General features: G+C 44.7%; 1 protein-coding gene across 1 annotated transcript in view; it reads left to right on the top strand.

The window, feature by feature from the left end:
* The window catches only part of LOC119396158 (beta-1,4-N-acetylgalactosaminyltransferase bre-4), a 52,323-nt gene extending 44,311 nt beyond the window's left edge, over positions 1–8,012 (top strand). The window contains exons 7-8 of the mRNA XM_037663248.2: positions 419–514; positions 6,141–8,012. Coding sequence (XP_037519176.1) covers positions 419–514; positions 6,141–6,270 — 226 coding nt within the window. The 3' untranslated portion in view covers positions 6,271–8,012. The remainder of the gene's footprint in view (positions 1–418; positions 515–6,140) is intronic.
* Positions 8,013–11,180: the final 3,168 nt, after the last annotated feature.

Raw genomic sequence — 11,180 nt, forward strand, 5'->3', positions numbered from 1 at the left:
GCACAGCAACCAGACGCTGCAGTGAAACCACCTTTACAGGGAGAGATGTGTGGTCAAATATATACATATGTTCGTTCATTTCGAATACTTCAAAATTTCGAATAATCTAAATTCGTATCGAAGCGAATTCGAATACTTTAATATTCGTTCGAATATTCGAAACGCCCAAATATTCGCCCATCCCTAGTTTCTGGTTAACCTCCCTGCCTTCTCCTTTTTCTGTTTCCTTCGTGGTCTACTTCACTGTTCTGTATATGGTGTGTGATTGTCAAAAGTGCATGTTTTGTGGTAGGTTTATAGTTTTCAATTGTGTGCAGTATATTTCTACATATGCCTTTACGTTGCATGTATCTCTGTACATATTGTGGTGACGTCCAACCTTCGTTTGTTGACATTTATTTGATTTTGATTTTTGCAGGCTGCAGCACTATCACTTAAAGATTTCTAGGTATCCTGCCAACATTGCGAGGTACACAATGCTGAAGCATGCTAAGGATACGCCAAGTCCAGAAAGGTGATAACCTTTTTATTGTTTTCTGCATTGCTAGGTTAAAGAATAAAGCTTCATGCATTAAGAGCCCCTTTGACTTTGTGACATGTTTTTACTAGCACAGTACTTATTGTATGTGTATTTGCCAAGAAGCTGTTGATGTATTGGCTTGGTGGCACATTTAAGCAGAAGTTTTCATCTTTGCTGCGTGGAAGTCCACAAGAACGATTGAAATTGGGCTTTACGCTGAGGATTCAAAGGTGGCTTCGAAAAGCTTTCTATCTGTATCAACACAAATGCACAAACTACATTCTCAGTTTTGTAGCTTTCTTATTGCGATAGCAATTATATGGATACTCTCGGCTGGTTTTTGTTGTTGGCGTCACCGTTGCCGGTGCAGTCACGACCCGTATATGTATGTATATATGTATAAAAGCCACAAAGAAAAATAATTCAGAAGAAATATTTTCCGGAGCGCCCAACCGGCAATTCGAACCTGCAACCCTTCGCTCCGCAGTGTTTAGCGTTAGACAACTCAGCCATGGAGTATACGCCCTTCAACACACTTTTTATATTACATCATTTATCGCTGGGGGTACGTAGAGCTCGGAAGCACTTCAGCGTTTTCGCTTTATCACCAGTGAGATGGCGCGAAGAGTGTGCTTTAAAGGTCATTACCCAGCTTGGTTTTCACCAAAGTTGTGATGCGCGCTCCGCCTCCTACCTGTACCACCTGTACTTTGCCCTATAGGGCGTGGTCGCCTGTTTGCACACGCTTATCTCGTGAGGGGGCAGTTTATATGTCTTGTTCTTTCCCCCCAAAGTTTGCGTTGAAGTTACAAGGCGCATGAAGGTCACTTCGCTTGCTGCGGCAGCCGCATTTGCGAAAGGAGTGAGCTGCTAGCTAGAACAGCCAAGGTAGGAGCAGTTGGTTGTGCAAAGTCGACACTTGCAGCGTGCTGCTCAAACACAAAGAAGTAACAACTGTCACCCTCGTCTTGTGTATACCTGTGTGTTCATTTTCGTGTGTCTTTCTTTGTGTTTGAACAGCACGCTGCTAGTATCGAGCTGTGACAGTTGTTAGTTTGCACTCGTCCTGTGTGTGTTCTTTATGTAACCTTTGTGCTTGACCAGCGTGCCGAAAGTTAAGGGTTGCTTGCCGTTCATTGCGTGACATTCCAATTTGTTGCTGTCGCATTCATTGCTTCGCCCTTGCAGCGAAACTGTGACTTTTTTTTTTTTACCATGTTCACAGCACACATAGACCGGCAGAATTTAAGCAAAACTTGGTGTTGCTATTCAGGTGTTGGTAAAACTTATCCCAATGCATTTCAACAGAAGAGAGCACCGTCCTGGTTTGAGATAGCTGGCAATTCATACTGTATTTCAGGAAATGAGTGGCGCAAGTTAGATGTGGATGAGGGACACAACACGTTAAATAGATGCAGACTATGAGTGTCTTTCAAGGGTTGCAGTTGGCACCCATATGGTTGTACACTACGGTGGCAATCGAGGCATGTTGGTAGTCCATTTTCAAGAATGGTGAAAGCCACTAGAGACAGTGACGCAAAGAAGGCACAAATTTGTGTGCGTATGTGTGCCTTATTTGTGTCATTGTCTTTAGTGCGCTTTTACCGTTCTTAAAAACTGGTTGTACAGTCAAAACCGGAGATATCAGATTCAAGGGGGATTGCAATCTACCGACTTTTCTCGAAAGCTATGACAAATGCATAACAGTTTGCTTGTTACAGTAAAAGCTCGTTAATTCGGATTTCACGGGACCGGAAAAAATGTCCGAATTAACCGAATGCCGAATTAACGAATAAACAGGAAAAACATTAAAATCAAGTTGCAGAGGCATACCTTTATTTGCTGAAGTATTTTGTAATGGTCGTCTGCGTTTTCGCGCAGATTCCGGCTGACATTACAATTTTTCTTAACTCTTCCAAACGGCCAACAGCACGCAAACTGTTGCAAGTGCTCAGGCAAACGTCCTCTAATGTCAAAAGCGCCTCCGAGACTTCCCGTGAGGTGCGACGATGAGGTCACGACATCATTAATAATTTCTTGATCGGGCAGGAGACCAGTCGTGGCGACACAATCATCAATCGCGATGTAGTCCTGAAGGGTCATATTTGTGGGAAGGACAGCATCGAAGGTCGGACAGTCATCGTCGGTGGACTCGGCTGATAACTCGTCGATGCCATCGTCAGCTACTGCCGCATGCTCGGGCCTCACATGTAAACACGGTCACAACGGGGAAAAATAAGAGAACTCCGCAAGAAGAGACGGTGCCGACACAACACAAGGGAAAATGGCGTCGGAGGCGCATTGGAGCGAAGAAAGAAGACTCCAACGTTCGGTGACGCTGCGATCGCCCCCACTAGTTGATGACGATGGCGATGTCACTCAGGTTTCGGTTTCGCTCCAGTGGTGCCAGCGATGCTTTACCGGCAGCCGTCAGCATTTGTCCGAATTAAGCGGTGTGGAGCCCAATTCTGACGAATTAACGAAGGTTTGGTCCCATAGATTAACATGCACTTTGGCCGGGACCAATAGAGCCGTCCGAATTATCCGAATTTCCGAATTAACGGGTGTCGAATTAACGAGTTTTTACTGTATATTGTTTTCATACATGCCTTATTGTGGAATGCACACACCAGACTGGGAAACCTTTCATGTTCTTGAAGCAGCAGGGTGGCAGTTTTTTTCTTCTATGAGTGCAGTAGAACCCCGCTGTTACGTTCCGTTCTTTTGAGTTTTCCTGGCTGTTACGTCGTTTTCTGCCGGGCCTGGCATAGCTCCCATAAGATACAATGTATTGGGAACACTGCTGTTACGTCGTAACTGTGGGTATGATATGTCACGAAGTGCGCTCCGAGCCAGTCGAGCAACCACTGAAGAGAGCGGCCATGGTAACTTCATGCAGCTTGGCCTGGTTTGACCGCAACATTAGCCGCATGAGAGGCGCAAGTGACAGGTACTTTCGGTTGACGCAAACAAAAGCATAGTCTTTGAGATTCGTAGTGCAAAGATGGCGTCTATGACATAACTGCTCGCGAAGGCAAGGCCTTCAAGATTGGCATTTACGTATTTACTCGATTCTACCGCGCCCTCGATTGTAACGCGCACCCGTTTTCTGCGACCAAAAAAAAAAAGAAAAGTACAACATCGATTTTAACACGTGCCCATTTTTCGTGAGAAGAATGAACAAAAGAAGTCCGTAGGAGTCCACCTTCGCACATTCAGAAGAACAAGTATTTGGGTTTTAAAGAACTAAAGTTTCAAAAAAAAAAAAGAAAACACAAAGTCAAACGGCTGGCCTTGCCGCTGAAACTGTAACCACTACGGCGGCGATACAAGTCGCGTAATGGATCAGTCTTCGTCGCTGTCGGACAACTCCTTGTCGCTGTCAGCGCTCTTCGATTTCGGCACACCGGCCCTGCTTTTGTTCAGAAACATTTTCGTGAAGCTTTGCTGTAAAACAGTCTTCTGCTTCTGTTTGCGCCAGTCTCGCACGCACGTTTCAGCAACTCCGAACGACCGCGATGCGGCCCGATTTCCGTCCGTCTCTGCACATGTAATAACTTTTCCTTTAAATGCGACATCGTAGTGTACTCGTCGAGTATTTGAAGTGGGCACTTCCATGCCGCCGATGCGAGTGCAGAACGGGATGACAAACTCCTCAGCACACGTACGAACTGAAACAATGACAGAAACGGCCGAGGTGGCCGAGGCGCGTAGGAGGCGGCCATTTTGAAATGCCGATGGCAATACGATAACCGAGCTTTTTCTTTTTCGGTACTCGATTCTAACGCGCATGCAATTTTTCGACTCGTTTTGCCGAAAAAAAGGTGCGCGTTAGATTCGAGTAAATACGGTACTTCTGCCATCGCGTTGGCATAGACTCATCATCATCGTTATTTGTCGGAGGAGTTCGAGCTGGTTGGAGCTCGCGTGGTCGTGCGCGCGGTTCACGGTTGGAATTGCCGCACTGCTCGTGATTGCGTGTGCTTAGTCCTTTCACACCTACAACTATTGGTGCTTAAAAAGATCACGTATGTTGACTACATTTCTGTGGATGACGCCGTCCCCAGCTCCGCGTTTCTATCCGTCGACCAGTGACGAAATTTAGGAGTTGGTGAAGCAGGGGTCATTTTCTTAGATGACCGCTTTCAGGGGTACTTCTACTTTTGCAAGGTGTTCGACTGTTTACTACAAGCCACGGTGGTTCAACACTCTACCAGTGGTCCTATAGTATCGCTCGGAGACGCTGATGCAACCGGCGACAATCTCGCAAGGTATCCCCAGAAGTGATCGCTTGCCAGGTGGTGGCACTAGATTTATGAAAAGGATGTGACACTTCAGATGCTCGAAAAACTTTTCGTGCTGCTCGGACATGAGTAAAGGCACCAGGTAACGTCGCACGGTTATTTCACGCGTAAGCATTGAAATAAAATTCTGTACCACTAAATATTTGGTCGTTTTTCCTGTTTTTCGGCTCTTGCGTTTCCCGTCTCTTACGTTTACTTCCTACGGTCCCTTCAAAAATATATCAGCTGGGTTCTACTGTACATAGTTTTGCCAGGACCATTCGGGCAGCTTGAATTATCCGTAAATTTAATTTCCTTGTCTTTAATCTTCAATTATCATCAATCTCTAATCCTTAATTTCTTTAATTATCTTTAATTATTTAGGTTATACTGTGCTAGCATATAGAATGTTCAGCCTACAACTGCAAGTACTTGCACCTTGGCATCCTTTAAAGGGGCCCTGGAACACTTGTTGAACATGGTCAGAAAATGCTGCCACTTGGTATTCGAGGCGCCTGCAAGCGCGTGAACCAGATAATTATAGCGCAGCAAGCAGCAGGCAATTTTCATTAAGTTTCAAAGTCTGCTAAGAATTGTTTGCACTTCTTTCGACAAATACTGCTACAGGCTCAATTTTTACTGCTTCATAAGCACACGGACACTGCCATTGGCTGATGGGAGCATTGTGAGCTGCATGGTTACTGCGGCTGCTGCGGGGTGTCACTGCGCACCTGCACTGCGCCATACAGTGCGAGAGTTACACACCGTAGAGCATTCTACAGCGCACTCATGGTCGCTCTGAAAGTGAGCCCCGCGTTCACAGAAAGCAAAGTTCTCAAGGTCATGATGCACGTTGACGTGTTAATTAACGTAGCTTCTTGAACCCACTGTCATCCCCCGCCCTCCCCCGCATAGCTTTCAGCGCACTCGCTGGGACGAAAGGAGAAAGCACTTAAAGCGGGTGACAAATTCCTGTAACTCTGCTCATACTTGACAGATTCTACAAATTTTTGTAGCAGTTGAGTCACGAGGCAATAAACTTGATAACGAAGTTATTTAATGATTATCCGGAAAAGTGTTGCAGGGCCCCTTGAACATTCTGCTTCCCTCATGCAATTTCGACATTACAGACCTTGTCATAATTTTCTGGGTGTGCTGTGCAGTTGTTTAAATTAACAGTATTTGTTATGTAATTTCGTTTCACTGAAGTGCAGTCTCAGTATCTTCAAACCAGTGGATTTAGTAGCATTAGTATTCGAGGAAGAGGGTTGCCTTCTGACTAATTACATTTGCAGCAGCAACCGTTCTCGACATCAATGGCCTTATTTTTCTTTCAGGTACAAGCTTCTATACAAAGGGAAGCTACGCTACAGAAAGGATGGCATCAACAGTGTAAATTATGAGCGTCTGGACATTGTGTTTAAGAAACTCTACACATGGATTCTAGCGGACCTGAAAGGCAAATGACCTCTCCAGTGTTCATAGTCCTTCTTTTGCTTCAACAAACTGTACCACGCACATCCTTTGACATTTCCTTCGTGGAGATCGCCGCCGCCTTTCAAGTCGTACTCTGCGCAAGTCCACCGCAGTCGCAAATTTCGTGCGCCACCAACGAGGAAACGCAGTCGCCAATTTCCCGACCAACGCCCAAAAACGCAGGAGCGAGTGCGCCATGTGCTGCAAGCGAGTGCACCGCACATTGATTCTGCGCGAGACATGGACGTGCATCAACAGTGTCGCCAGCGCTGCTCGTGCTTTTTCTTTTTCCCCTGCGTTGTTCAGTGTCACAAATGCACGCAATTGCCGTGTGCGAGACTTTGGTGGCCAGTATGCAAACACACACACATAGGACTGTTTTTTCACAATCCACGCTACAATCTCCATCCATGTAACATTCTTTCGTTTCGTTGTTTTTGTGAACTGTGTCAATCTGCGAGGAAAAAAAAACCCTTCCGCAGTGTTCAGTCTTTGGTGACGCAGAGAGCACATTTGAGTCATGCACGTTTTCATTTTAGTGTTTCTTAGACAAGCGCATGGTATTTTATTGTGATTTTCGTACATTCGAACTCGTCGTGCCTGCCAATCCATTGCTTTGGCAATGTCCTGTGCGTTCGCTTCCTTTTGTACCGTTTCACTGCTCCCGTTGCAAATGTTGGCCGCCAGTTATTGTCGCACCGCTCCTGCTTCGTATATGGAGTCCTGTGGTGTATACCCCCATGCCATGTGTTAGTGAAAAAAATGTGCTTTTTGCCCCTTGTTTTGTTAACTTCACGTGCACCTCTCGTTTCTGGATTGTCGTGTATTATTTACGATTTTATGTGGAAACTCTTTTAAGCCAGATAGATGGACATGTTGTGTACATCCCTTTGCTATTCACTTTTTTTTGTTTAATGTAGCGTAGTATCTTCCAATTAGTGCGTCTAACTTGGGAAGGAATGGTGCTCGTATTCAAGCATCATTTGTTCAGAATTTGACAGCCTGACAGTCATCCGGCAGTCATCCGTATGTCAGAATGCCGAGGGAAACGGAAGGAGGTTTGCGATGTGATTTTTTTGTTCCATGTTGCCCTCAATGCAGTGAGAGGTGCACGCATCCGTGATCGAAGTGCTAGTGCCAGTATTGTTTTGCAAGACGTTTGTTTTTCTCTTTATTTTAAATATATGCAAGAGTTACACACTGCACCGCGCAGATTATATTATGTGTTTGCTGCTCTTTGCGGATGCGCCCCAGACTCCTAGATACTTTAATGAAGTGCTGCGAAACAGATTTCTTATACGTAACCGCCATGTTATTCCTGCTTGTTGAAAATCTGTTTTTGGTTGTTTTTGTAATGCGTGCCACATTACCGAGAACCGTTCTGTAAAAGTTTGCCTTGTTGCAGTTTTTGAGTGTTCATACAGGATGTTAACATGCACGACCCCTCGTTGTGTCGAGTCCCGCTTAATCTCGGTGTCTGTGATGTTCCGAGCAACACTGTTTTTAAACGTTCCCTATGTTGCCAACTGCAAAAGAATTTCAAGCGTAGGTGTTTTAGCTTTTTCGTTTTATGTGGGCGCCTTGGCAGGCATTCCCTTCTCAGTCGTTTCCGATATTTTTTACACTTCCAGAATATGACAGGCAAGTGTTTTGAATTGCTGCTGCATATTTATTGCGTTTCGAATGAGAACAAAATGATTCGCATGATAATAAAGCCTGTTTAATTTCTTGCTTGACTGACTGCCACTGTCTTCAAGTGACCCCTCCCTGCCCCTGTCTCTTTTGCATTACTGTGTGCAAATAGCAAATGTTGATACCAAATTAAATAGACCTTATGCAAAATCTGCTGCCATCTAGCAGTTGTGTGCATTTCCGCCATGTTAATGGCTAAGTGCGTTCTGCATGTGCACACATGGAGCATACGTATCAGCGTGTGGCGGCTGATAGGAACGGCAATGCCATGTGCTGTGTTGCTCAGAGTGAGGAAATTGGGAGGCTGAATAAAGGTTCGCAAGAAACTACTAACCTCCATGTCATTGGCTAAATTTCCTTGCGGCAGATGAGAAGCAGCAGATCATTTCGTTGCTTTGGCCACTGCTTAAGACTAACGCCGTGTTTATGTTCAGTTTTTAATATTTGCTGTATGCGACAGCATCGGCGCTCATCGCAGAATACTCTTTCATGTCGAGCTGGAATGAGACAGTTTTCGCATTGTGTGCTTGCAGGCACAGACAAACAGGCTTCGCGTATGAGATTCAAAACTGCATCGCGGCTACTCCCGCATGCCTGCACTGCTGTTGGCGTCATTACTTTGTTTATTACATTGTGATAGCAATTACATGTTAGACAAGTAGCTCGTGCACGTCATCAATTTTCAGTGAATGGACCTATTGTGCTGGAGTATGTTGTCTGTACTAATTTGTTTTCGACTGCGGAGTTTAACAAGGTAGCATTTGGTGGGATGCTTTGCACATGTATTGCTTCACTACACGTACTTTTCAAGCATTACACGTGCTATCACTGCGAATTCAGAGGGGCAGCCCGTATGTCCCGACCACCCCCCTTAATTTATTTTATTGCAATAGCAATCATATGGACACTCTCAGCTGGTTTTTGCTGTCAGCATCACCGTCAGTCATATCACATATATGTATGTGTATACGTATATATATAAAAACCCTCATCTTCACAGATTTGCGCGAGCATATGGAGACAAAGATATATAAAAAGCCACTTATATAAAAGCCACAAGGAAAAATCATTCGGAAAAATGCTTTCAGATCCGCAGATTTGAACGGGCGACCCCTTGCTCAGCAGCCACAGAACGTTCATTCCCCAGCATACTAACGGCGAGCTATTTATATACACCACCTACTGCTGGCAGTATGCAGATCTAGGGGGCATTTCAGCGTGTTCTCTGCATTACCAGTGAGATGGCACAAAGGGCAGCGCGCTTTAAAGGTCGTCGCCCCGCTTGTTGCGATGCGCACACTCCGCTGTACTTTGCCCTATACAGGGTGTGGTTGCCCACGCGCATCTCGTGTTGGGGGCAGTTTGTTTGTCTTGTGCTTTCACCGGAAAGCTTGCGTTGAAGTTAGTGCACAAACATCACTTCGCTCGCTGCAGCAGTTGCGTTTGCGAAAGGAGCACGCTGCTCAAACACAGAAGTAACAACTGGGACAGTTGTTTGCACTCGTCCTGTGTATACCAGTGCATTCGTTTCGTGCGTCCTTATTTGTGTTTGAGCAGTGCACTTTAAGTGTCGAGCTGTGACAGTTAGTTCGCGCTCGTCCTGTGTGTGTTCTCTTCGTTTGTCTTTTGTGCTTGTGCAGCGCGCTGAAAGTTTCAAGCTGCTTGCCGTTCTTCGTGTGACATTCCAATTTGTTGCTGTCGCATTCATTGGTTCGGCCTTGCGACAAAACTGACTTTTTGAATGTATACCTCAAGAAGACAACATATCAGGTTCTCATAAAAGCTGATCGCCCTTTAAAAAAATCCTGCATTCACCCCATGTGTGCCATGAAATATTAAGATACTTCAAGTGTGTGACACTTTTCATTTGAAACTGAAAAAAAAATGCTCTTTTGGGAATGGAGTTGCATTCGACCGTGGACGCGCTATCATCGTTTACGCGCTGAGGTGGGCTTGCCAACGTTCAGTAGGCGACGTAGAACTGTCTTGCTGCAACAGGTTGAAAGTGTAAGGCACAGCAGGCCCCGAAAGCAACGATGTGAACGCAAATATTATTGGTGTATCGTGTTATTTACAAGCAAATGTCGGAAAGATATTGCATAAAATTCCAGCCAAGTGGCACCTACTTCTTGGAGAAAGTAATGCTTTTCATGTTCACTTTTCACATGTGTGTGATGCGTTAATTTTTTTGCATTTTAATCGTGCAGTATTCTATACAGAGAGAGAAATGTTCCGTTAAAACATTTCTCTCTGTTAACGTCGGTGACTACAGCAGCAAAATATTTTTTTTATTAAAAAAGATGTTTTATTTACAATTACATGCACAGTACGTTAAGACGTAGGCTTCCCCTTATAAGTTATGCTTTGAAATGGGTCAACAGCACTTACTTACTGGCATCGCTGCTCCCAGTCGTGTCATGTTTTAAAGCCTCTTCCCAACCACCCTTCACTACACGCATGACATTCAGGTAGCTAACTATGCTTTATTTGCTAAACTGATTACAGAGAGACAATATTTATAGCCTAGCGCATAGCTTCATTCTCAACGATGGCAGGCTTACATGTGACTCGGTGGCAAACTTGTACCTTCATTCTCGTTGCGAGGCAGTTCTTTACATGTAATAACTGTCAACGCAGTGGCTAGGAAATGCTGGTAACTCGTACAAGTCCTTACTCACTCATCTGACATTCTTATGCTCCAGTTGATTATAGCCACAGAACACCTATACAACCATGTTATAGCAGCGACAGCTATATGATTCGTACACAAGCCTCCAACATGGCGCTAATGTGGTAGCTTCGTCAAACCTCCTACAGGTGGCAGCAATTTTGCATAAGGTCGATAGCACCAAAAGTGAACAGATATTAAATGAAATTGATACCTTTCATATAGTTTTTGAACAGTGAAGAGCCGTTTTCACCATTAACATAAAACTAAGCTTTCATCCTTTCATATTCGCAACGTTGCAGAACTTCTGCAATTAAATTTGCACATTATGAAGCAGTCCTTATTAGAGCGCATGGAGCATCAAGAGCAAGGAACAGGTATGTTGTATACTCTGGACTGTTCCGTGAATAGTAGAAAGTAATTTAGCCACGGTGGGATGTCTGATGTTGCAACGGCTGCTGGGATGATTTGTGCCTTTGCTCGAATTTGATGTTTAATTGCACCTAACTGATTATTTAAGATATAATAGATGCATTTGAAA

This window comes from Rhipicephalus sanguineus, chromosome 6, assembly GCF_013339695.2.
Source record: "Rhipicephalus sanguineus isolate Rsan-2018 chromosome 6, BIME_Rsan_1.4, whole genome shotgun sequence".
NCBI lineage: Eukaryota > Metazoa > Arthropoda > Arachnida > Ixodida > Ixodidae > Rhipicephalus > Rhipicephalus sanguineus.